Here is a 27,888-nt window from a genome sequence, read left to right as displayed (position 1 = left end):
TAGGTTCTACATATTAGCCCTTTGTCAGATGAGTAGATTGCAAAAATCTTCTCCCATTCTGTAGGTTGCCTTTTCACTCTGATGGTAGTTTCTTTTGCTGTGCAGAAGCTCTTTAGTTTAATTATATCCTATTTGTCAATTTTGGCTTTTGTTGCCGTTGCTTTTGGTGTTTTAGACATGAAGTCCTTGCCCATGCCTATGTCCTGAATGGTATTACCTAGGTTTTCTTTTAGGGTTTTTATGGTGTTAGGTCTAACATTTAAGTCTCTAATCCATCTTGAATTAATTTTCGTATAAGGAGTAAAGGAAAGGATCCAGTTTCAGCTTTCTACTTACGGCTAGCCAATTTTCCCAGCACCTTTTATTAAATAGAGAATCCTTTCCCCATTTCTTGTTTTTCTCAGGTTTGTCAAAGATCAGATAGCTGTAGATGTGTGGTGTTATTTCTGAGGGCTCTCTTCTGTTCCATTGGTCTATATATCTGCTTTGGTACCAGTACCATGCTGTTTTGGTTACTGTAGCCTTGTAGTATAGTTTGAAGTCAGGTAGTATGATGCCTCCAGCTTTGTTCTTTTGACTTAGGATTGTCTTGGCAATGCGGGCTCTTTTTTGGTTCCATATGAACTTTAAAGCAGTTTTTTTCCAATTATGTGAAGAAACTCATTGGTAGCTTGATGGGGATGGCATTGAATCTATAAATTACCTTGGGCAGTGTGGCCATTTTCATGATATTGATTCTTCCTATCCATGAGCATGGTTTGTTCTTCCATTTGTTTGTGTCCTCTTTTATTTCACTGAGCAGTGGTTTCTAGTTCTCCTTGAAGAGGTCCTTTACATCCCTTGTAAGTTGGATTCCTAGTTGTTTTATTCTCTTTGAAGTAATTGTGAATGGAAGTTCATTCCTGATTTGGCTCTCTGTTTGTCTGTTACTGGTGTATAAGAATGCTTGTGATTTTTGCACATTAATTTTGTGTCCTGAGACTTTGCTGAAGTTGCTTATCAGCTTAAGGAGATTTTGGGCTGAGATGATGGAGTTTTCTAAATATACAATCGTGTCATCTGCAAACAGGGACAATTTGACTTCTTCTTTTCCTAACTGAATACCCTTGATTTCTTTCTCTTGCCTAATTGCCCTAGCCAGAACTTCCAACACTATGTTGAATAGGAGTGGTGAGAGAGGGCATCCCTGTCTTGTGCCCATTTTCAAAGGGAATGCTTCCAGTTTTTGCCCATTCAGTATGATATTGGCTGTGGGTTTGTCATAAATAGCTCTTATTATTTTGAGGTACCTTCCATCAATACCGAATTTATCGAGAGTTTTTAGCATGAAGGCCTGTTGAATTTTGTCAAAGGCCTTTTCTGCATCTATTGAGATAATCATGTGGTTTTTGTCATTGGTTCTGTTTATAACTGGATTACGTTTATTGATTTGCATATGTTGAACCAGCCTTGCATCCCAGGGATGAAGCCCACTTGATCATGGTGGATAAGCTTTTAGATGCACTGCTGGATTCGGTTTGCCAGTATTTTATTGAGGATTTTTGCATTGATGTTCATCAGCGATATTGGTCTAAAATTCTCTTTTTTTGTTTTGTCTCTGCTACGTTTTAGTATCAGGATGATGTTGGCCTCCTAAAATGAGTTAGGGAGAATTCTCTCTCTTTCAATTGTTTGAAATAGTTTTAGAAGGAATGGTACCAGCTCCTCTTTGTACCTCTGATAGAATTCAGCTGTGAATCCCTCTGGTCCTGGACTTTTACTTTTTTTTGATTGGTAGGCTATTAATTAATGCCTCAGTTTCAGAACTTGTTATTGGTCTATTCAGGGATTTGATTTCTTCCTGGTTTAGACTTGGGAGGGTGTATGTATCCAGGAAATTATCCATTTCTTCTAGATTTTCTAGTTTATTTGCGTAGAGGTGTTTATAGTATTCTCTGATGGTAGTTTGTATTTCTGTGGGGTTGGTGGTGATATCCCCTTTATCATTTTTTATTGCATCTGTTTGATTCTTCTCTCTTTTCTTCTTTATTAGTCTTGCTAGTGGTCTATCAATTTTGTTGATCTTTTCAAAAATCCAACTCGTGGATTCATTGATTTTTTGGAGGGTTTTTTGTCTCTATCTCCTTCAGTTCTGCTCTGATCTTAGTTATTTCTTGCCTTCTGGTAGCTTTCGAATGTGTTTGCTCTTGCTTCTCTAGTTCTTTTAATTGTAGTGTTAGAGTGTCAATTTTAGATCTTTCCTGCTTTCTCTTGTGGGCATTTAGTGCTATAAATTTCCCTCTACACACTGCTTTAAATGTGTCCCAGAGATTCTGGTATGTTGTATCTTTGTTCTCATTGGTTTCAAAGAACATCTTTATTTCTGCCTTCATTTCGTTATGTACCCAGTAGTCATTCAGGAGCAGGTTGTTCAGTTTCCATGTAGTTGAGCGGTTTTGATTGAGTTTCTTAGTCCTGAATTCTAGTTTGGTTGCACTGTGGTCTGAGAGACAGTTTGTTATAATTTCTGTTCTTGTACATTTGCTGAGGAGTGCTTTACTTCCAATTATGTGGTCAATTTTGGAATAAGTGCAATGTGGTGCTGAGAAGAATGTATATTCTGTTGATTTGGGGTGGAGAGTTCTGTAGATGTCTATTAGGTCTGCTTGCTGCAGAGATGAGTTCAATTCCTGGATATCCTTGTTAACTTTCTGTCTCGTTGATCTATCTAATGTTGGCAGTGGGGTGTTGAAGTCTCCCATTATTATTGTATGGGAGTCTAAGTCTCTTTGTAAGTCTCTAAGGACTTTATGAATCTGGGTGCTCCTGTATTGGGTGCATATATATTTAGGATAGTTAGCTCTTCTTGTTGAATTGATCCCTTTACCATTATGTAATGGCCTTCTTTGTCTCTTTTGATCTTTGATGGTTTAAAGTCTGTTTTATCAGAGACTAGGATTGCAACGCCTGCTTTTTTTTTTGTTCTCCATTTGCTTGGTAGCTCTTCCTCCATCCCTTTATTTTGAGCCTATGTGTGTCTCTGCATGTGAGATGGGTCTCCTGAATACAGCAAACTGATGGGTCTTGACTTTTTATCCAGTTTGCCAGTCTGTGTCTTTTAATTGGACCATTTAGTCCATTTACATTTAAGGTTAATATTGTTATGTGTGAACTTCATCCTGTCATTATGATATTAAATGGTTATTTTGCTCGTTAGTTGATGCAGTTTCTTCCTAGGCTCGATGGTCTTTACATTTTGGCATGTTTTTGCAATGGCTGGTACCTGTTGTTCCTTTCCATGTTTAGTGCTTCCTTCAGGGTCTCTTGCAAGGCAGGCCTGGTGGTGACAAAATCTCTAAGCATTTGCTTATCTGTAAAGGATTTTATTTCTCCTTCACTTATGAAACTTAGTTTGGCTGGATATGAAATTCTGGGTTTAAAATTCTTTTCTTTAAGAATGTTGAATATTGGCCCCCACTCTCTTCTGGCTTGTAGAGTTTCTGCCGAGAGATCTGCTGTTAGTCTGATGGGCTTCCCTTTGTGGGTAACCTGACCTTTCTCTCTGGCTGCCCTTAACAGTTTTTCCTTCATTTCAACTTTGGTGAATCTGACAGTTATGTGTCTTGGAGTTGCTCTTCTGGAGGAGTATCTTTGTGGTGTTCTCTGTATTTCCTGAATTTGAATGTTGGCCTGCCTTACTAGGTTGGGGAAGTTCTCCTGTATGATATTCTGCAGAGTGTTTTCCAACTTGGTTCCATTTTCCCCCTCACTTTCAGGCACCCCAATCAGACGTAGATTTGGTCTTTTCACAGAATCCCATACTTCTTGAAGGCTTTGTTCATTTCTTTTTCCTCTTTTTTCTTTAGACTTCTCTTCTCGCTTCATTTCATTCATTTGATCCTCAATCGCTGATACTCTTTCTTCCAGTTGATCGAGTTGGTTACTGAAGCTTGTGCATTTGTCACGTATTTCACATACCTTGTAAGTTGTATTCCTATATATTTTATTCTCTTTGTAGCAATTGTGAATGGGAGTTCACTCATGATTTGGCTCTCTGTTTATCTGTTCTTGGTATATAGGAATGCTTGTTATTTTTACACAGTGATTTTGTATCCTGAGACATTGCTCAAGTTGCCTATCAGCTTAAGGAGATTTTTGGGCTGAGATGATGGGGTTTTCTAAATATACAATCATGTCATCTGCAAACAGAGACAATTTGACTTCCTCTTTTCCTATTTGAATAGCCTTTATTTCTTTCTCTTGCCTGATTGCCCTAGCCAGAACTTCCAACACTATGTTGAATAGGAGTGGTGAGAGAGGGCATCCCTGTCTTGTGCCCATTTTCAAAGGGAATGCTTCCAGTTTTTGCCCATTCAGTATGATATTGACTGTGGGTTTGTCATAAATAGCTCTTATTATTTTGAGATGTGTTTCATCAATACCTAGTTTATTGAGAGTTTTTAGCATGATGGGGTGTTGAATTTTGTCGAAGGTCTTTTCTGCATCTATTGAGATAATCATGTGGTTTTTGTCATTGGTTCTGTTTATGTGATGGATTACATTTATTGATTTGCACATGTTGAACCAGCCTTGCATACCAGGGATGAAGCTGACCTGATCATGGTGGATAAGCTTTTTGATGTGCTGCTGGATTCTGTTTGCCAGTATTTTATTGAGGATTTTCACATCGATGTTCCTTAGGGGTATTGGCCTGAAATTTTCTTTTTTTGTTGTGTCTCTGCTACGTTTTAGTATCAGGATGATGTTGGCCTCCTAAAATGAGTTAGGGAGAATTCTCTCTCTTTCAATTGTTTGAAATAGTTTTAGAAGGAATGGTACCAGCTCCTCTTTGTACCTCTGATAGAATTCGGCTGTGAATCCGTCTGGTCCTGGACTTTTACTTTTTTTTGATTGGTAGGCTATTAATTAATGCCTCAGTTTCAGAACTTGTTATTGGTCTATTCAGGGATTTGATTTCTTCCTGGTTTAGACTTGGGAGGGTGTATGTGTCCAGGAACTCATTCATTTCTTCTAGTTTATTTGCATAGAGGTTTTTATAGTGTACTCTGATGGTAGTTTGTATTTTTGTGGGATCAGTGATGATATCCCCTTTACCATTTTTTACCATGTCTGTTTGATTCTTCTCTCTTTTCTTCTTCTTCTTCTTTTTTTTTTTTTTTTTAGACAGAGTCTCGGTCTGTCATCCAGGCTGGAGTACAATTGTGCAACCACAGCTCACTGCAACCTCTGCCTCCTGGGTTCAAGATATTCTCCTGCCTCAACCTCCCAAGTATCTGGGATTATAGGCATGCACAGTCACGCCTGGCTAATTTTTGTAGTTTTAGTAGAGATGGGGTTTCACCATGGTGGTCAGGCTAGTCCCAAACTCCTGACCTCATGATCCACCCGCCTTGGTCTCCCAAAGTGTTGGGATTATAGGCGTGAGCCACTGCGCCTGTCCTCTTTTCTTCTTTATTAGTCTGGCTAGTGATCTATCTTTTCAAAAAACCAACTCCTGTATTCATTGAGTTTTAAAAGGGTTTTTCGTGTCTATCTCCTTTGGTTCTGCTCTGATCTTAGTTATTTCTTGTCTTCTGCTACCTTTTGAATTTGTTTGCTCTTGCTTCTCTAGTTCTTTTAATTTTGATGTTACAGTGTCAATCTTAGATCTTTCCTGCTTTCTTTTGTGGGCATTTAGTGCTATAAATTTCCCCTAAACACTGCTTTAAATGTGTCCCAAAGATTTGGGTACATAGTGTCTTTGTTCTCATTGGTTTCAAAGAACATCTGTATTTCTGCCTGTTTTTATGTCTGCCTGTTTTGTTTCTGTTTTTATCCCAGTGCCATGTAGTTTTCATTAGTACAGCTCTGTATAATTGGAAGTCAAGTAATGTGATTCCTCCAGTTCTGTTCTTTTTGCTCATGATACCTTTGACTCTTCTAGGTCTTTTGTGGTTCCATATAAATTTTTTTTTTAAATTTATTTATTATTATTATACTTTAAGTTGTAGGGTACATGTGCATAACGTGCAGGTTTGTTACATATGTATACTTGTGCCATGTTGCTGTGCTGCACCCATCAACTCGTCATTTACATCAGGTATAACTCCCAATGCAATCCCTCCCCCCTCCCCCCTCCCCATGATAGGCCCCGGTGTGTGATGTTCCCCTTCCTGAGTCCGAGTGATCTCATTGTTCAGTTCCCACCAATGAGTGAGAACATGCGGTGTTTGGTTTTCTGTTCTTGTGATAATTTGCTAAGAATGATGGATTCCAGCTGCATCCAAGTCCCTACAAAGGACTCAAACTCATCCTTTTTTATGGCTGCATAGTATTCCATGGTGTATATGTGCCACATTTTCTTAATCCAGTCTGTCACTGATGGACATTTGGGTTGATTCCAAGTCTTTGCTATTGTGAATAGTGCCGCAATAAACATACGTGTGCATGTGTCTTTATAGCAGCATAATTTATAATCCTTTGGGTATATACCCAGTAATGGGATGGCTGGGTCATATGGTACATCTAGTTCTAGATCCTTGAGGAATCGCCATACTGTTTTCCATAATGGTTGAACTAGTTTACAATCCCACCAACAGTGTAAAAGTGTTCCTATTTCTCCACATCCTCTCCAGCACCTGTTGTTTCCTGACTTTTTAATGATTGCCATTCTAACTGGTGTGAGATGGTATCTCATTGTGGTTTTGATTTGCATTTCTCTGATGGCCAGTGATGATGAGCATTTTTTCATGTGTCTGTTGGCTGTATGAATGTCTTCTTTTGAGAAATGTCTGTTCATATACTTTGCCCACTTTTTGATGGGGTTGTTTGTTTTTTTCTTGTAAATTTGTTTGAGTTCTTTGTAGGTTCTGGATATTAGCCCTTTGTCAGATGAGTAGATTGCAAAAATTTTCTCCCATTCTGTAGGTTGCCTGTTCACTCTGATGGTAGTGTCTTTTGCTGTGCAGAAGCTCTTTAGTTTAATGAGATCCCATTTGTCAATTTTGGCTTTTGCTGCCGTTGCTTTTGGTGTTTTAGACATGAAATCTTTGCCCATGCCTATGTCCTGAATGGTACTACCTAGGTTTTCCTCTAGGATTTTTATGGTATTAGGTCTAACATTTAAGTCTCTAATCCATCTTGAATTAATTTTCGTATAAGGAGTAAAGGAAAGGATCCAGTTTCAGCTTTCTACTTATGGCTAGCCAATTTTCCCAGCACCATTTATTAAATAGGGAATCCTTTCCCCATTTCTTGTTTCTCTCAGGTTTGTCAAAGATCAAATGGCTGTAGATGTGTGGTATTATTTCTGAGGACTCTGTTCTGTTCCATTGGTCTATATCTCTGTTTTGGTACCAGTACCATGCTGTTTTGGTTACTGTAGCCTTGTAGTATAGTTTGAAGTCAGGTAGCGTGATGCCTCCAGCTTTGTTCTTTTGACTTAGGATTGTCTTGGAGATGTGGGCTCTTTTTTGGTTCCATATGAACTTTAAAGCAGTTTTTTCCAATTCTATGAAGAAACTCATTGGTAGCTTGATGGGGATGGCATTGAATCTATAAATTACCTTGGGCAGTATGGCCATTTTCATGATATTGATTCTTCCTATCCATGAGCATGGTATGTTCTTCCATTTGTTTGTGTCCTCTTTTATTTCACTGAGCAGTGGTTTCTAGTTCTCCTTGAAGAGGTCCTTTACATCCCTTGTAAGTTGGATTCCTAGGTATTTTATTCTCTTTGAAGCAATTGTGAATGGAAGTTCATTCCTGATTTGGCTCTCTGTTTGTCTGTTACTGGTGTATAAGAATGCTTGTGATTTTTGCACATTAATTTTGTATCCTGAGACTTTGCTGAAGTTGCTTATCAGCTTAAGGAGATTTTGGGCTGAGACAATGGGGTTTTCTAAATATACAATCATGTCATCTGCAAACAGGGACAATTTGACTTCTTCTTTTCCTAACTGAATACCCTTGATTTCTTTCTCTTGCCTGATTGCCCTAGCCAGAACTTCCAACACTATGTTGAATAGGAGTGGTGACAGAGGGCATCCCTGTCTTGTGCCAGTTTTCAAAGGGAATTTTTCGTTTTTGCCCATTCAGTATGATATTGGCTGTGGGTTTGTCATAAATAGCTCTTATGATTTTGAGGTACGTTCCATCAATACCGAATTTATTGAGAGTTTTTAGCATGAAGGGCTGTTGAATTTTGTCAAAAGCCTTTTCTGCATCAATTGAGATAATCATGTGGTTCTTGTCTTTGGTTCTGTTTATATGCTGGATTATGTTTATTGATTTGCGAATGTTGAACCAGCCTTGCATCCCAGGGATGAAGCCCACTTGATCATGGTGGATAAGCTTTTTGATGTGTTGCTGAATCCGGTTTGCCAGTATTTTATTGAGGATTTTTGCATCGATGTTCATCAGGGATATTGGTCTAAAATTCTCTTTTTTTGTTGTGTCTCTGCCAGGCTTTGGTATCAGGATGATGTTGGCCTCATAAAATGAGTTAGGGAGGATTCCCTCTTTTTCTATTGATTGGAATAGTTTCAGAAGGAATGGTACCAACTCCTCCTTGTACCTCTGGTAGAATTCAGCTGTGAATCCATCTGGTCCTGGACTTTTTTTGGTTGGTAGGCTATTAATTATTGCCTCAATTTCAGAGCCTGCTATTGGTCTATTCAGGGATTCAACTTCTTCCTGGTTTAGTCTTGGAAGAGTGTAAGTGTCCAGGAAATTATCCATTTCTTCTAGATTTTCCAGTTTATTTGCGTAGAGGTGTTTATAGTATTCTCTGATGGTAGTTTGTATTTCTGTGGGGTCGGTGGTGATATCCCCTTTATCATTTTTAATTGCGTCGATTTGATTCTTCTCTCTTTTCTTCTTTATTAGTCTGGCTAGTGGTCTGTCAATTTTGTTGATCTTTTCAAAAAACCAACTCCTGGATTCATTGATTTTTTGGAGAGTTTTTTGTGTCTGTATCTCCTTCAGTTCTGCTCTGATCTTAGTTATTTCTTGCCTTCTGGTAGCTTTCGAATGTGTTTGCTCTTGCTTCTCTAGTTCTTTTAATTGTAGTGTTAAAGTGTCAATTTTAGATCTTTCCTGCTTTCTCTTGTGGGCATTTAGTGCTATAAATTCCCCTCTACACACTGCTTTAAATGTGTCCCAGAGATTCTGGTATGTTGTATCTTTGTTCTCATTGGTTTCAAAGAACATCTTTATTTCTCCCTTCATTTCGTTATGTACCCAGTAGTCATTCAGGAGCAGGTTGTTCAGTTTCCATGTAGTTGAGCGGTTTTGATTGAGTTTCTTAGTCCTGAGTTCTAGTTTGATTGCACTGTGGTCTGAGAGACAGTTTGTTATAATTTCTGTTCTTGTACATTTGCTGAGGAGTGCTTTACTTCCAATTACGTGGTCAATTTTGGAGTAAGTATGATGTGGTGCTGAGAAGAATGTATATTCTGTTGATTTGGGGTGGAGAGTTCTATAGATGTCTATTAGGTCTGCTTGCTGCAGAGATGAGTTCAATTCCTGGATATCCTTGTTAACTTTCTGTCTCGTTGATCTGTCTAATGTTGACAGTGGAGTGTTGAAGTCTCCCATTATTATTGTATGGGAGTCTAAGTCTCTTTGTAAGTCTCTAAGGACTTGCTTTATGAATCTGGGTGCTCCTGTATTGGGTGCATATATATTTAGGATAGTTAGCTCTTCCTGTTGAATTGATCCCTTTACCATTATGTAATGGCCTTCTTTGTCTCTTTTGATCTTTGATGGTTTAAAGTCTGTTTTATCAGAGACTAGTATTGCAACCCCTGCTTTTTTTTGTTCTCCATTTGCTTGGTAAATCTTCCTCCATCCCTTTATTTTGAGCCTATGTATGTCTCTGCGTGTGAGATGGGTCTCCTGAATACAGCAGACTGATGGGTCTTGACTCTTTATCCAGTTTGCCAGTCTGTGTCTTTTAATTGGAGCATTTAGTCCATTTACATTTAAGGTTAATATTGTTATGTGTGAACTTGATCCTGCCATTGTGATATTAACTGGTTATTTTGCTCGTTAGTTGATGCAGTTTCTTCCTAGCCTCAATGGTCTTTACATTTTGGCATGTTTTTGCAATGGCTGGTACCGGTTGTTCCTTTCCATGTTTAGTGCTTCCTTCAGGGTCTCTTGTAAGGCAGGCCTAGTGGTGACAAAATCTCTAAGCATTTGCTTATCTGTAAAGGATTTTATTTCTCCTTCACTTATGAAACTTAGTTTGGCTGGAAATGAAATTCTGGGTTTAAAATTCTTTTCTTTTTTTTTTTTTTTTTTTTGAGACGGAGTCTCGCTCTGTCACCCAGGCTGGAGTGCAGTGGCCGGATCTCAGCTAACTGCAAGCTCCGCCTCCCGGGTTCACGCCATTCTCCTGCCTCAGCCTCCCGAGTAGCTGGGACTATAGGCGCCCGCCACCTCGCCCGGCTAGTTTTTTGTATTTTTTAGTAGAGACGGGGTTTCACCGTGTTAGCCAGGATGGTCTCGATCTCCTGACCTCGTGATCCGCCCGTCTCGGCCTCCCAAAGTGCTGGGATTACAGGCGTGAGCCACTGTGCCCGGCCTAAAATTCTTTTCTTTAAGAATGTTGAATATTGGCCCCCACTCTCTTCTGGCTTGTAGAGTTTCTGCTGAGAGATCTGCTGTTAGTCTGATGGGCTTCCCTTTGTGGGTAACCTGACCTTTCTCTCTGGCTGCCCTTAAGATTTTTTTCCTTCATTTCAACTTTGGTGAATCTGGCAATTATGTGTCTTGGAGTTGCTCTTCTCGAGGAGTATCTTTGTGGCGTTCTCTGTATTTCCTTGATTTGAATGTTGGCCTGCCCTACTAGGTTGGGGAAGTTCTCCTGGATGATATCCTGAAGAGTGTTTTCCAACTTGGTTCCATTTTCGCCCTCACTTTCAGGCACCCCAATCAGACGTAGATTTGGTCTTTTTACATAATCCCATACTTCTTGCAGGCTTTGTTCATTTCTTTTTCTTCTTTTTTCTTTTGGTTTCTCTTCTCGCTTCATTTCATTCATTTGATCCTCAATCGCTGATACTCTTTCTTCCAGTTGATCGAGTCGGTTACTGAAGCTTGTGCATTTGTCACGTATTTCTGGTGTCATGGTTTTCATCTCTTTCATTTCGTTTATGACCTTCTCTGCATTAATTACTCTAGCCATCAATTCTTCCACTTTCTTTTCAAGATTTTTAGTTTCTTTGCGCAGGGTACGTAATTCCTCCTTTAGCTCTGAGAAATTTGATGGACTGAAGCCTTCTTCTCTCATCTCGTCAAAGTCATTCTCCGTCCAGCTTTGATCCGTTGCTGGCGATGAGCTGCGCTCCTTTGCCGGGGGAGATGCGCTCTTATTTTTTGAATTTCCAGCTTTTCTGCCCTGCTTTTTCCCCATCTTTGTGGTTTTATCTGCCTCTGGTCTTTGATGATGGTGATGTACTGATGGGGTTTTGGTGTAGGTGTCCTTCCTGTTTGATAGTTTTCCTTCTAACAGTCAGGACCCTCAGCTGTAGGTCTGTTGGAGATTGCTTGAGGTCCACTCCAGACCCTGTTTGCCTGGGTATCAGCAGCAGAGGCTGCAGAAGATAGAATATTTCTGAACAGCGAGTGTACCTGTCTGATTCTTGCTTTGGAAGCTTCCTCTCAGGGGTGTACTCCTCCCTATGAGGTGTGGGGTGTCAGACCCTCCCTAGTGGGGGATGTCTCCCAGTTAGGCTACTCAGGGGTCAGGGACCCACTTGAGCAGGCAGTCTGTCCCTTCTCAGATCTCACCCTCCGTGTTGGGAGATCCACTGCTCTCTTCAAAGCTGTCAGACAGAGTCGTTTGCGTCTGCAGAGGAGTCTGCTGCGTTTGTTTAGTTTACTGTGCCCTGTCCCCAGAGGTGGAGTCTACAGAGACAGGCAGGTTTCCTTGAGCTGCTGTGAGCTCCACCCAGTTGGAGCTTCCCAGCAGCTTTGTTTACCTACTTAAGCCTCAGCAATGGCGGGCGCCCCTCCCCCAGCCTCGCTGCTGCCTTGCCGGTAGATCACAGACTGCTGCGCTAGCAATGAGGGAGGCTCCGTGGGTGTAGGACCCTCCCGGCCAGGTGTGGGATATGATCTCCTGGTGTGCCTGTTTGCTTAAAGCGCAGTATTGGGGTGGGAGTTACCCGATTTTCCAGGTGTTGTGTGTCTCAGTTCCCCTGGCTAGGAAAAGGGACTCCCTTCCCCCTTGCGCTTCCCAGGTGAGGCAATGCCTTGCCCTGCTTCAGCTCTCGCTGGTCGGGCTGCAGCAGCTGACCAGCATCGATCGTCCGAAACTCCCCAGTGAGATGAACCCAGTACCTCAGTTGAAAATGCAGAAATCACCGGTCTTCTGTGTTGCTCGCGCTGGGAGTTGGAGACTGGAGCTGCTCCTATTCGGCCATCTTGCTCCGCCCCTACCGGTTCCATATAAATTTTAGGATCATTTTTTCTTTTTCTGTGAAGAATACCATTGGTGTTTTGATAGAGATTGCATAGAATCTGTAGATTGCTTTGAGTAGTGTGGACAGTTTTGAAATATTGATTTTCCAATCTATGAACATGGAATCTCTTTCCATTTTTTGTGTCCTCTTCAATTTGTTGCATGCAGGTTTCAGAGTTTTCGTTGTAGAGATCTTTCACTTTTTTGATTAAGCTAATTCTAAGGTATTACATTGTATTTATTTGTAGCTTTTGTAAATAGGATTGCTTTCTTAATTCTTTTTTGTTTTGTTTTTTTTTTTTTGAGACAGAGTCTTACTCTGTCACCCAGGCTGGAGTGCAGTGGCACAACCTCAGCTTACTGCAACTTCTACCTCCCAGGTTCAAGCAATTCTCCTGCCTCAGTCTCCTGAGTAGCTGGGACTACAGGCATGTGCCACCATGCCTAGCTAATTTTTTGTGTTTTTAGTAGAGACAGGGTTTCACCATGTTAGCCAGGATGGTCTCGACCTCCTGATCCCAGTGATCCACCCACCTCGGCCTCCCAAAGTGCTGGGATTACAGGCGTGAGCCACCATGCCCAGCCCTTAATTCCTTTTTCAAGTTGTTTCATGTTGGCATATAGAAATGCTACTGACTTATGTATGTTAATTTTGTATCCTGCAACTTTACTGAATTTATCAGTTCTGATCTTTTTTTTTTTTCTTGTGGAGTCTTCAGTTTTTTCCAAATATAAGATCATATCATCTGCAAACAAGGATAATTTGATTTATTCCTTTCCAATTTAGTTTTTTTTATTGCTTTCTCTTATCTAATTGCTCTGGCTAGGACTTCCAGTACTGTTGAATAACAGTGGTGAAAGTGGGTATCCTTGTTGTGTTCCAGATCTTAGAGGAAAGGCTTTCAGTTTTTCCCCATTCAGCATGATACTAGCTATGAGTCTGTCATATACAGCTTTTATTGAGTTGAAGTATGTTCTTTCTATCCCCAGTTTTTAAGAGTTTTTACCATGAACAGATGTTGAATTTTATAAAAAATATTTTTTAGCATCAATTGAAATGATTGTGTGGGTGTTGTCCTTCATTTTGTTAATATGGTGTATCACATTGATTGATTTGCATATGTAGGCCATCCTTGCATTTCTGGGATAAATCTCACTTTGTCATGATGAGTGACCTTTTTAGTGTGCTGCTGAATTCGGTTTTTTAGAATTTTGTTGAGGATTTTTGCATCAATGTTCATCAGATATATTGGCCTATAGTTTCTTTCTTTCTTTTTTCTGATGTGCCTTTTTCTGGTTTTGGCACCAGGGTAATACTGGCCTCATGGAATGAGTTTAAAAGTATTCCTTCTGCCTCTATTTTTTGGAGTAGTTTGAGTTGGATTGGTGTTAGTTCTTCTTTAAATGTTTGGTAAAATTCAGCAGTGAAGCCACAGTTCCTGGGCTTTTCTTTGCTAGGAAACTTTTTATTACAGCTTCAATCTCATTACTTGTTACTGGTCTGTTCAGATTTTGTATTTCTTCATGATTCAATCTTGGTAGGTTGTTTGTGTGTAGAAATTTGTCCATTTCTTTTAGGTTTTCTAATTTATTGGCATAAGTTGCTCGTAGTAGGCACTAATGATCCTTTAAATTTCTGTGGTAGCAGTTGTTATGTCTCCTTTTTCATCTCTGATCTTATTTGTTTGGGTCTTCTCCCCTCTTTTCTTAGTTAGTCTGACTAAATGTCAATTTTTTTTATCTTTTAAAATAACTTTTTGTTTCATCAATCTTTCATTTTCTTCATTTCAATTTCACTTATTTCTACTGTGCTCTTTAGTATTCATTTTCTTCTACTAATTTTGGTTTTGATTTGCTCTTGCTGTTCTAGCTCCTTAAGATGCATCATTAGGTTGTTTATTTGATGCTTTTCTGTTTTTTTAAAATGTGGGCACTTATTACAATAAACTTTCCTCTTAGTACTGCTTTCACTGTGTCCCATAAGTCTTGGTATGTTGTGCTTCCATTTTTATTTGTTTCAAGACATTTTTCAACTTTCCTTTTAATTTCTTTCTTGACTCATTGATAATTGAGGAGCATATCATTGAGTTTCTATGTGTTTGTATAGTTTCCAAAATACCTCTCGTTATTGATTTCTAGTTTTACTGTGTTGTGGTCAGAGAAGATACTTGATATAATTTCATTTTTTTGAATTTTTAAATATTTGTTTTATGTTTTAACATATGATCTATCTTTGAGAATGATCCACATGCTGAGGAGAAGGCTGTGTATTCTGTAGCCATTGGATGAAATGTTCTATAATTACTATTAGGCCCATTTAGTCTATAGTGCAGAGTAATTCTGATATTTCTTTGTTGATTTTCTGTCTGGAAGATCATCCAATGCTGAAAATAGGGTGTTGAAATCTCTAGCTATTGTTGTATTAGGGCATATATCTCTCATTAGCTCTAATAATATTTTATTTATATATATGTATCGGACATATATATGTATGTATTTATATATGTATTTATATATGTGCATATATACATATATGTATATATTTATATGTGTGTATATACACATATATGTATATACACATATATATTTATGTATTTATATATATATTTGGCATATATATATTTACAATTGTTATATCCTCTTGCTGAATTGACCTTTTTAATCATTGTATACTGAACGTTTTTCTTTCTTTTTACAGTTTTTGTCTTGAAATCTATTTTTTCTAAGTATAGCTATTTCTGCTCTTTTTTGGTTTCTGTGGAGTATCTTTCTTCACCCGTTTATTTTCAGTCTATGTGTGTCTTTATAGGTGGTTTGTTTCTTGTAGGCAACATATCATTGGGTCTTGTTTTTTCCTTCATTCAGCCACTCTTTTGATTGCGGAATTTAGTTCAGTTGTGTTATTGTGTTATTATTGATACGTAATGACTTACTCTGCCATTTTGTTTCTTGTTTTCTGGTCTCCTCTTCCTTCTTTTGTGTCTTCCTTTTAGTGAAGATGATTTTCTTTGGTGACATGTTTTAACTCTTTGCTTTTTATTTTTTGTGTATCTATTGTATGTTTTTTGATTTGAGGTTGCCACAAGTCTTGCAAATAATATTTTATAACCCATTATTTTGAGCTGATGACAACACTGATTGCATAAACTAACAAACAAGCAAAGAAAAAAACAATAAAACCTCTATAACTTTTTGTTTTTTCTATTTATATCTTATTATACTGTCTTGAGAAGTTGCTATAGTTATTATTTTGATATGTTCATCTTTTAGTCTTTCTGCTCAAGATATAAGTAGTTTGTACACCACATCATAGTGTTACAATATTCTATTTTTTCTGTGTACTTACTAATACCAGTGAGTTTTGTACTTTAAGATAATTTCTTATTGCTCATTTTCTTTCAGATTGAAGAGCTCCTTTTAACATTTCTTGTAGGACAGGTCTGGTGTTGATGAAATCCCTCAGGTTTTGTTTGTCTGGGAAAATCTCTATTTCTCCTTCATGCTTAAAGGATATTTTCACCAGATGTGCTATTTTAAGCCAGAAGTTTTTTTCCTTCATCACTTTAAATATGTCATGTCACTCTCTCTTAGGGTATAAGGTTTCCACTGGGAAGGCTGCTGCCAAACAAATTGAAGCTCCTTTGTATATTATTTGTTTATTTTCTCTTGCTGCTTTTAGGATCCTTTCTTTATCGTTGATCTTTGGGAATTTTGTTATTATATCTTCAAGTTGTATCATTGGGGTCTAATCTGAATGGTGTTCTGTAATCTTCTTGTACTTGAGTATTGATAGCTTTCTCTAGGTTTGGGAAGTTCTCTGTTATTATTTCTTTGAATAAACTTTCTACACTAACCTCTTTCTGTACCTCCCTTTTGGGCTAATAGCTCTTAGACTTTTCCTTTAGGGGCTATTTTCTAGATCTCATGGGCATGCATCATTAATTTTTATTCCTTTTTCTTCTGTCTCCTCTGACTGTGTATTTTCAAATAGCCTGTCTTCAAGCTCACTCATTCTTTCTTTTGCTTGATTAATTCTGCGGTTAAGAGACTCTGATGCTTTCTTCAGTATATGTCAGTTGCATTTTTCAGCTCCAGAATTTCTGCTTAATTCTTTTTAGTTATTTCAATCTCTTTGTTAAATTTATTTGATAGGATTCTGAATTTTGTCTCTATGTTATCTTGAATTTTTGTTGTGCTTCCTCAAAATAGCTATTTTGAATTCCCTGTCTGAAAGGTCACATATCTCTGTCCCTCTGGGATTGGTCACTGGTGCCTTCTTTTTTATCTATTTACTTATTTTTTGGTGAGGCCATGTTTTCCTGGATGCTCTAGATGCTTAGGTATATAGTAACAATAGGGTTGGACCACTTTAGTCCCTCTTCTTAGAGTAGGAGAGTTTTTTTGTCAAGTAGCTGGATTGGGACACATATTCTTTTCTTTTCTCCTATGCAAGGTGTTCATGGCAGCTCCTCACCATGATTGATGTAGACAGTGTTACAGTTGTTGCTGAAGGTTAGACTTCTGTGGGATTGGCTGAAGGTTTTCTTTCAATTCTTTTAAATTTATTTAGTCTGGTTTTATGGCCCAACATTTGGTCTACTCTGGTGAATAAAACATTTACTCTGGAAGAAAATGTGTATTCTGAAGTTGTTAGATAAAGTATTCTAAAAAAGGTTGTGTCAAAGTGATTGTTAATGGTGCACAAATGTTCTATCCTTACCAATATTTTTGTCTGATTCTCTCAATTGCCAAAAAAGGGGTATTAAAATCTCCATCTATGATTGTAAATTTGTGTATTTCCTTAATTCTGTCCATTTTTGCATCACATATTTTGAGGTTCTACTATTAGATGCATACACATTTATTATTGTTATATCTTCTGGATGAGTTGATAATTTTATAATTTAGATAAAAAGGTTTCTTTACCTCCAATAATACTTTTTGTCATAAAATCTACTTTATCTGATATCCAACTTTATGCACATTGGTTGCATGATATATATGTTTTCATCCATTTACTCTCAATCTATTTGTGCCTTTATATTTTAAGTGTGTATCATGTAGACAGCAAATACAAGTCTCACCTTTTTATCCATCCTGGCAATCTCTTTTAATTGAGTGTTTAGCCCATTTAGATCTAATGTATTTTTTGATATAGGTTAATTTGTGTCTATCATTTTCCTATTTGTTTTCTGTGGTCATTCTATTTTTTATTCCTGTTTCTCCTTTTTTGCCTACTTTTGGATATATTTAATGTTATTAGGATTCTAATTTTAACTTATATTTCAGTTATTAAGCAATACTTCTTTGCATTTTTGTGGTCAATTTAGGGATACATTATACATCCTTAACTTTTCATTGTCAACTTAGAGCTAATATTTTACTACTTTCCAGTAATAGCTAAGAATCTTATAACAATATAAGTCCCCTTGCCATCTCCCTTCTCTCATATTATACCTTTATGTATTACATCTGCATACATTACAAACCCTACTATGCAATGTTCTTATTTTTGCTTTAGACATGTATTTTAAGGAAATTAAGAGAAAAGAATTTTTATATTCAGTCATATATCTATGATTTCTAGTATTCGTCATTCCTTTCTGAAAATCTGAATTTCATGAAGTGTTTTGTGGCATAATTTTACATTGGACTGAAGATACTTTTATTCCTTGAGTCTTATCTCAAGGACATACTTAACCAGAAACCTTCAAAAAATTAAATTCACACTTTGTTTTAAAATTCTGAAAAAAGTTATATATTTTTCCTTTGGAAATAATTCTGCAAAGGTAAACATCTGGATTTTGGCCACCTCCTGATTTTATCATCATGAAAATAGTGATGAAGATAAACCAAAATAGTGAATAAAAATAAATTTGTTTGACTTTGGAGAGTTTTTTTTTTTTAAACTTTATAGTTATGTATTATGTGTGAAGAAATGTCAAGACTTTTAAATAAAACAAAGATGCATTATTGAATGTCATCTTTTATTTATTTATTTATTTATTTATTTATTTTTGAGACACGGTCTCACTCTGTCACCCAGACTGGAGTGAAGTGGCATGATCTCAGCTCACTGCAACCTCTGCCTCCTGGGTTCAAGCAATTCTCATACCTCAGTCTCCTGAGTACCTGGGATTACAGGCGTGTGCCAGCACACCTGGCTAATTTTTGTATTTTCAATACAGACAGGGTTTCACCATGTTGGCCAGGCTGGTCTCGAACTCCTGACCTCAAGTGATCCACCTGCCTCAGTCCCTGAAAGTGTTGGGATTACAGGCGTGAGTCACGGCACTGGATGTTGAAAGACATCTTGAAATCAGAATTTCTCTTTACACTTGTTAGCCTATGCCTCCTCCCACAGTGAACATTGCTCTTTACTGTGATGGAAGAGCAATGAAATTACTAAATGGCCTTTACTCTCTGTAGTACGGAAACGTGTCTTCTCTAAGCTGGCAGAATTCATTAAACTTCAGTGGAATGACACTTCTCCCTTAAAGTACTCACACCCTACCAGGATCATCTGTATGAACAAACATCACCACTGAACTGCCTGCACAGGGCAAGGAAAGGAGCCCCTTCTGAAAGCTCACTCCTGAAACTCCAGACCATGAACCCTAAAGGCAAGGGAATAATTCAAGGAATCCACATGATTGTTAGAACTTTTTGAGAATTTTCAGTTTTGATATTTATTGAGATTACTTCCTAGTGATGCCAGTGGCAGACTATCTGAAGTGGCCGCTGCCATGACTCCGGCTGCAGTAGAGTACAGGCGCAGGCTATGGGTCCTCAAGTGCAGATGCTGAGGCAGGCAGTCCCCAGAGCCTGCCCCAGGGAGCGCCCCCAGAGTCCACCGCCCTGGGAACCCGCCCCTGGGAGCTGCCGTGATGGGGCCGGGCCCAGCCGCCCACCAGTGGAGCAGTGCAGTCGGGCAGGCAAGGAAGAGCAAGCAGAGAGGGGCCCCGGGTGGAACTGGGCCTGGGGCGGTGCCACACTTGCACATGGAACGTGGGGGCCAGGCCCGAGATGTAGAGCTGGGGTCACGCTTCAGCGGACTGGGGTGGGAAGCGGGAGCAGTGCCCACTTCGAGGACCCAGCGAGCAACGTGGCCACCGCGCCCAACCCGCCGACGGTGCCAAGTTCCTGCGCCTCGGGAACAGTCCGTGTTCCTGGTCACCCGAGGCTGCGTCCTCAAGATGTGCTCCACATCAAGGTGACCGATGAGCCTGACGTTTCCAATGGCCAGGTCCAGGGCCCAAGATCTGCTCCCGGAGGTGCCCTCCAGGCAGGGCCATGAGCCAGGCAAGGGGGAGCCCCAGGCAGTCCCTGACTGCTGGGGCCGCAAGAAGAACTTGCAGTGACGTCACCCCTGCCCCGGTCGCTGGCCCGGGCCCAGCAAGGACCTGAAGCTCCCACTCCAGGCTGTGAGGAGGGGCTGCCAGGGCTACACACTCCACCGAGCCAGCGGGAATCGGGGACAAGCGGGAGCCCCACGTCTTCTCAGTTGGCAGGGTGGGAGCTCCCTGGGTGCAGCTGCAGCTGCCTTGTCGCAGCTGCTGACCGAGGCATCTTTGCATTCTCAGGGGTCCGGGAAGACCCCCCTGCCTGACTTCCATGAATAGAGGCAGGAGGCAGACCGGCTCTTGGGCGGAAGGGGGCGGGTCCGTGGTGAAGCCCCACCTTAAAGCCGGGGAGGGCCTGATGACCAGCTGTAGTGAAGAGCGACCCTCTCTGCTAAGAGCTGAGCACTCATCGGAACACCCTGGCTAAGGAGAGGAGCTACCCACTGCGGTTGCGGGTGTCCTCTGAGCTGTTCCATCACTCAATAAAGCTCCCTTTCGTCCTGCTCACCCTCCACTTGTCTGCATACCTCATTCCGGATGCAGGACAAGAACTAGAAACCCACCAGAACGGCAGGGCTAAAAGAGCTGTAACACAAACAGGGCAGGGCTGAAACATGCCCTTTGCTCTCCACATTGTGGGCAACAAGGAGGGGAGGGAGGAGAGAAGAGCTGTGGCCCTTCGAGGAGCCCAGACCTAGGAGCTCCCTGAGCCAGGTTTGTGACACCCTCTTTAGGGCTCTGAGGTTCCTGGTGTCTCCAAGCTTCTGAGTGTCACCGGCTTCCCTGGTGTTAGCCATGCAAGCTGCTTATGGTAAGCCTGGTCCAGCTGCAGCCTCTCAGGTAGCTGGCGCTTGTGCCAGTGCCTGGAGCTGCCTGCCCCACCGCGGCTGGCCTGCCTGGCTGTGCACAGTGGCCGGACCCCATGCTCGCTCACACACCCCTTGCCGCTCCACACATGGCTCGTCCCTGGCAGGTGTGGGATCCAGGCCGGTAGCTAAGCCAAGCACAGCCTGCCAGGCCGAGTGGGAGGAATGAGCCCAGTGGACCAGAGCTAAACTTTGGCAAAGGTGCCACTGGCCACATATATTTCTGTCTGGTGAAACAACACCCCAAGGATCCCGTAACACTAACAATACTTTTTAAAGGTGCTTGTTATCTTCAGTTCTCAAATTATTTTGTAATAAAACCTCATTTACCTTTAACTTGTTCATCAGAGACTGAAAGAGGTGTGTAAAACTTCCTTTTATTCTATTTGTCTATTAATTTTTCTTCTGACTGTTTTAGCAATTTGTCTTTATACAATTCAATGCTGTATTATCACGTTCCTGTTAATTCATGGATATGGTATTTTATATATCTATGGAGCATTATACGTTTCAGCAGTATAAAAAGTCTCTCAGTCCCAGTTTATCTTGAAATCTGATTTTCCATATAGCAATGTAGCAAATTCTAGTTTGTTTTTATTTCATTTTATCTAATTTATTTATGCTAGTTCCCTTATTTTTAAGTTTTCTCATCACTTTGTTTTTAACTTATCTCTTTTTAGATCCTGCATATTTAGATTTGTTTGTTTTTGATAATTTTCTCATAGTTTTCCCATTTTATCTATTTATTTATGTATCGAGACAGGGTCTTGCTCTGTCACCCAGGCTGGAATGCAGTGACACAATCCCAGCTTACTGCAGCCTCAATCTCCTGGACTCAAGTGATCCTCCCACCTCAACCTCCCAAGTAACTGTGACTACAGGCACGTGGCTCCATGCCTGCCTGATTTTTTTTTTTTTCAATTTTTTTACAGAGATAGGGTTTCACTATGTTGTCCAGGCTGTTCTTGAACTTCTGGGCTCAAGTGGTCATCCTGCCTCAGCTTCCCAAAGTGTTGGGATTATAGGCCTGAGCCCCTGTGCCTGACCAGGTTTGCCATTTTATTAAAAATGTTAAACGTTTGGCTATTTAGTTAAATACTAGCTATTAAAACTAATGTTTGTTTTTATTGTGTTATCTTAGTATTTTTTCCCTGTACATGTATCACTGCCTCCTTAGTTTTATATATTGTGTTATATAAATTATGTTTTTTAGTATAACTTCCTCTATTTGGAGTATTTTCATTCTATTTTAAATTCTACTAATTATAATCTTTGTTTATTAAATATTACTACAACTTATAAGATACAAATTTCAATTTCCAGAGTAAAACAATAGATACTGATTTCTCTCTTTTTCAGGTAATAATATTAACACAGTTTAACTGCTCTTGCAGTTTTGTTGGTACAATTTAAAATTTATCATGTTGTAGTTAAGTTATACTGTCTACATTATTGTCTTTTAAGAAATATTTATAATACTTAGATTATGTTTGATAATTATATTAACTGTATTTTCTTATACTTAACTCTATGTTTAAATGTTTTTAATGTTTTGCCAGTCCTTTTATATTGGAATGTCCTGTTATTTTGACTTTCTTACTTTAAGGAGTCTCTCATTAATGGTAGTGATTTTTGAGTAACTATTTAGTGGTTAGTTGGTAAACATTAATGAGGACTTTTCCAGTTGATAATTTTTCTTTAGATACCATGACACATAAACTATGAATTAGCTTGGCATTTAATTTTTGGCAATCACCTTTATTCATTGACACTCTATAGACGCGTGGAAATTTTATGTTGTGAAAATAAAGCCTGAGAAGGAAACAAAATTCTTATATTTTCCCCCATTTTTATGTCATCTCTTTTTAAAAATAAATTATTTTGAAATAATTTTAGACCCATAAGAAGTTGCAAATAGTATGGAGAATTCCCCTGTACCCTTTACTCAACTTTTCCAATGATCACATCTTACGTAACTTTAATACATTATCAAAGTGACATTGATACAATCTACACAGATTATTTATTGATGGGCTTTATTTCTTTGTGGTGCTCATTCTAGCTTTATTAACTATCAACTAAATGAAGAAATATGACTCATTATCAAATAAAAATATTGTTTTATAAATGTTTTTGTCCCCTCTGCTTTTTACCGTATAAAATTAACTTTTTATGTATACTCTTCTCATCTCCACAACTAGAATATCAGTTCTCTGAGTGCAAGGAACTTGCTTGTGCATATCTTTCACAGTAGATAACATCTTTATTGAATATCAGGATGAGCTATTCTGTATTTCTTGAAGAAACTGCAGTTTTGATGACTATCCCATTAAGTTGCTAAGAACGGTAACTACGGTGTGAACCTGGTGTCATGTTGGCTGTTTCTGGCTATGGTAAAATGTCATTGAGGAGGACAGTCTTTGATATAAAATGGAAATTGTTAGAAAGGCATTTGATCAGACTATATAATGCAGTTGGGGAGCTGCCTGACTTTTTGAATTGCTACCACCATATTTAATGCCTCTAAGAACCTCATCCTTTATCCCAGGTAGCCCTCTCCAGCGCCTTTTAGGATTAATTCTCTTAGATAATGGAGGGGTGCCTGCTACTAAATATACATGGATATAACTCAGTTCTTTACGATTGTCAATATCTAATGGAAACTCCTAGAAGGTCGATAAATAGGGTAAGCCTAGTCTGACATTGCCAATTGATTCATGGGCTTGTTGCCCAGAGTGAGCAGGAATTTAGGGAGGAATCTGAATGAAGGCATAGTCAAGGATATTCTCTTCTCCATGCATAGGAAGGGGACATTATAAAAGAGAGGTCCGTAACAAAATGTTAATGGTAAAATGGTAAAAATTGTTAATGGTAAAATGATAAAAATTATACATGGTAAAATAGAGTGTGACAATGTGGCAAGGACATGGAGCTAAAAGTCAGGAAACTTAGGCTGTTATCCAGCTTTACCATTGATTCCTATGATTACAGGAAAATCACATAACCTCTGTAGGTGAGCTATGCAAAATACAAAATACGGTAGGGGGGCAATATGTGTGTTAAAATCAACACAGTGTTTTGTGAAATGGATTTGAATATTACTTACATCAGAACTTACATAGTATGTTAAAATGCTGATTCCTGGGCCTCACCACTTATCTACTCAATCAGAATCTACAGGCATAGGAGCTGGGACTCTTCATTTTAAACAAGGACCTCAGGTGATTTCTATGTACATTGAAGTGTAGGAATAACTAGATTTGTTCACACATAAAACTTCTAGATTTAGAATGCTATAATTCTAATAAATAAACATTTACTATTTGCTACAGATATTACTTAGAAGGCACAATTTGATCTTTGTGTTAGTGGTAATCAGTCTGGCCTACACATTTTTTCTTTTCAAATAGTATTTTTGGGATTTTAGGAAGCACGGAAATATTGGGAGTCCACCCAAACAGGTCCAACAGGATGGTGTTTTTATGAATTATCCATGGTCTAAGATCTTTTCCTAATTATTGTACCAACAGAAATTTGATTGAATCTTAGTTTTACCTTAGAATTTAAATTCTGGAAAAATCAGATGAAATAGTGTATGCCACAAAAAAAGATGGTTTTCTAGAGACTGGATTTCTCATGTGCCCCAAATAAATTTCTCTCCCTTGAACAATCAGGATGGCCAATGACTACTCCTGCCCTTCTGAAACCTGTGTATCCAAGCACACACTCTCATAAGGGCCTTTCTTCTGATGTATTAGATACCACCTGTTGAGTAATAAGGAAGCTATTTTTTCTACTTTTGGCCAGAGACTCTTGCCAACACTTACTGATATTTTAGTCAAGCTATCAGGGTCTTTCCATAGTACCAGAAGTCTCCAATAACAGTACTGACAGAATACGATTCCAAAAATAAACTCTTAAAAGGGTTGGGGCCCTATAGATGCCAATGTGGGAGACATCCATGGATATTTATTTTTAAAAATAACTTTTCATTTTGAAATGATTTAATAAAAAATTTTGGACAAATAGTACAGCTCCCACATATTCTTTGTCCAGCTTTCCCAAATGATAGTATCTTATATGGCCATGGTATACTGTCAAAATCAAGAAACTGACATTGACACAATATTATCAACTTAACTACAGATGCTATTTAATCTGTCATTTCCACAAAGGATATTAATAAAGAATTAACAGAGGCATCTTAAAAACTGTGATACACTTTGCAGTCACTTTCTATTACAGTTACAGGCAACAGTGTAGGTAGCACTGTATATTGGATAGAGGAGGGGTTTTGGAGCCAAACATGTAAGAATTCAATTCCAGACTTCACTGAGTACTGGTTGGGTGATCTTGGACAAACTACTTAGTTTATCTGAACTTTAGTTTCCTTATCTGAAACATGTGGATGATAAGGCTTGTTGTATTGGGTTGATGTGAGGATTACATGAGAATGATCAAATGGGGAGGATTAAGTGAAAAGCAAGGGTCTGATACTAATATGACTTCAATAAATGGTAGTTTTTACTGGAAACATGTAGAAAATATTCAGTGTTTTGTGGCTCAATTTCTCATGTATATCTGGTCTTCATATGTAAAGTACAGAAAAGCAGTGACTAGAAGGGCTTTACATTTTTTTGTCCTTAAGTGCACAAATTTCTAGTTATGTTACTAAAACTCAAAGAAATATGGAATCACAGAATGTTAGAACTGGAAGAAGAATTAGGTATTTCATAGTTAATCTTCTTCCTTCAGAAAGTTGAAGATTATCAGGATTAGGAAATAAGCACATTTACACAGCCAGCTAGTGGCAACCCAGGACCTGAACACAGATCTCCTACGTCTGCTGTTGTACTATTCCATGTAGATCTTTGTATATGGGAAAAACTTTGCCTCAAGCCTGTTAGATTAAAAAGTGCATGGCAGCTGCAGACTGGCAAATTCAAGTTGGGGAAGTGCCATGCAGATGAGAAGAATGGGTAGCAGAGTGAAATAAAATGTCTTCCTTGACACTGTGTCTCAGCACTTACCGTTGGGTTGTTGAACTGTTGTTCTATCTGCAGGGATTGCAAATTTTTTTCCTGCACACTGTTAGAACAAAAATCTTCCAGACTGAAGCTTCCAAAGTGTTGACGTTGCTATCGTCTATTGGGGGAAAGAAGTCATTGTCTTCAGTGACTCGGCTGAGGCTGCGTATAAGGATGTATAACTTCCTCAGGTCATTGCCAACCCTACATGAACACTTTAGGCTACTGGAAACCTCTCCGAGTACTGAGGACATCACACTCTCTGAAAGTGACAAAGCAAAGCAAAGCATCTAGACGGTAAAACTTACCTGTTGTGGTCTTTTTAATCAACTCGTTTGAGTTTTATCTGTTTCTCTCCTTTATTTCCCAGTCATCTCAGAAAGTCTTCCTCAATGTATTTTGCTTAGGATTAAGAATTAGATAAAACCTGTTGTTTATTATTATTCAGGATAATGGACTTGGTAGTTTTTCTATTTTTCAATAGATTTGTACTTGAATGAGGTGAAGAATTTCACAAAACATACAAGAGTACCATTGTTCCTTATATCGTTAAATCTTTGTGACACACTTTGACAAAAATGTAGAACCTATAACAAATTCTTTTACAAGTTACTAAAAAGGACACAAAGAGAAAAATTCACCTTCCAGAACAAAATTATTCCTGATGAACAGTGTTTGGGGATTTGCTTGTATGTATTAAACTTTTGACCTCTAAATATTTTACAGTTGTATGTGCTTGTACTTTTATTTCCAATGAAGAATTTGGCACCAATTCAACCTTTGGAAAGGGATATATTTTTCTGTTAAAAAAAAAATTATGTTTTGTGACCAGGGTAATTGGCTCTGTAAGAAATGGGCAGCGAGACAGGTTAGTTTGTTAGTAAATGGATATTTCCTTCCAGTTCTTTTTTTTTTTTTTTTTTTTTTTTTTTGAGACGGAGTCTCCCTCTGTCGCCCAGGCTGCAGTGCAGTGGTCAGATCTCAGCTCACTGTAAGCTCCGCCTCCCGGGTTCACGCCATTCTCCTTCCTTCCAGTTCTTAATATATCTGCCCTTTCATGGAAGTGACACTGAGACCCCCAAAATGAGAACTTAGTCATAATCATTGTTTATGGCTTTTAAAAGATTTAACTTCTCATGGAAAGTCAAACACTTGAATTACGAATGGCTTCCTCATAAAAAAATGGCCTCCATTTGGGTGGGGAGCATTCCCACTGGACTTAGGATATATAGCCTTTAAATTGCTGTTTTCTGTTTTGCCATAAGTGAGACAACTGCTGTCAGTGCACGGAATTCAGAGATTAACAAATGTCATGTGGGCTTGGCACTCCCCAAAGAATGTGTGTTTTTTAGAGAAATAGTTGTAAAAGACTGTTGGGTTCCTGGGCAAGCCAACAAGAGCCTATATTTACAGGAGAACAGAAAAAAGTAAAGGGAAGAGAATAAAGAATAAAAGCAGACCTCAAAAGCCAGTGTTCTTAGAGGCATCATAGGGCTGCACCTAAATAGTAGCAGGGCACAGGGAAAATGATAAGATGTGGTTGACTCAAAATTTGTATTCAGATGAAAATAAACCTCAAGTAAGGGCCACTTTAAATGTTAAAAAAAAAAAAATCACCAAAAAGCCATATTTAGCCTGAGGGTAAGTGTACGTGTTTCCCTTTGTAATTACAGTTGTTTTTTTTGCACTTTTTTTAAGCGCTTTTGGGGCATAGTAACTAAAATTCCATAAAATGTTGCTGAAATACTGGGCTATAAATGTGCAAGCTCCACATGCAATTGTTGTGACTAATTCAGGTGGACATGGATATTCCTCTGTCTACCCTGAAATGAATGCTACCACTAGGAAATAATTCCTTTGATTTAAATCATTGTCTCGTGCACTGGTCAGCAATTTTCAGTTTAATGATAGAAACCCAACTCAAATTAGGTTAAAGGTGAAAGGTAATTTAATGGATCGGTTAATGTAGAGTCCAAGGACCGAGTTGGTAGGATTACTGTATGTTTTAGTTTGCCTGGGCAAGTCCCAATTTGTGCCTGTTTTTCTGAGTTAAGCATGACTAGCAGCCCCTTTTACCTTCAAGTGTCATGGTTTGAGTTACAAAATATATGATAATGCTAACTTTAGGTCTGTTTAGAACAAGTGATGTGGGAGGGGGCAGGGAAGTGCTGGGTAGAGAAGGGCAGGGTCCCTGGTGAGGGCTC

The 27,888-nt window shown here is 38.8% G+C and overlaps 1 protein-coding gene across 1 annotated transcript in view; it reads left to right on the top strand.

The window, feature by feature from the left end:
* LOC105477483 (adhesion G protein-coupled receptor G7) overlaps positions 1 to 26,542 on the top strand; it is a 79,935-nt gene extending 53,393 nt beyond the window's left edge. Inside the window, exon 16 of the mRNA XM_011733999.2 lies at positions 25,721 to 26,542. Within this exon, the coding sequence (XP_011732301.2) occupies positions 25,721 to 25,978 (258 nt within the window). The 3' untranslated portion in view covers positions 25,979 to 26,542. The remainder of the gene's footprint in view (positions 1 to 25,720) is intronic.
* The last annotated feature ends 1,346 nt before the right edge of the window (positions 26,543 to 27,888 follow it).

The sequence above is a fragment of the Macaca nemestrina genome, chromosome 2, assembly GCF_043159975.1.
Source record: "Macaca nemestrina isolate mMacNem1 chromosome 2, mMacNem.hap1, whole genome shotgun sequence".
In the NCBI taxonomy this organism is placed as follows: domain Eukaryota; kingdom Metazoa; phylum Chordata; class Mammalia; order Primates; family Cercopithecidae; genus Macaca; species Macaca nemestrina.
The sequence above is the reverse complement of the archived record's forward strand: the minus strand, read 5'-3'. Positions and strand labels throughout refer to the sequence as shown.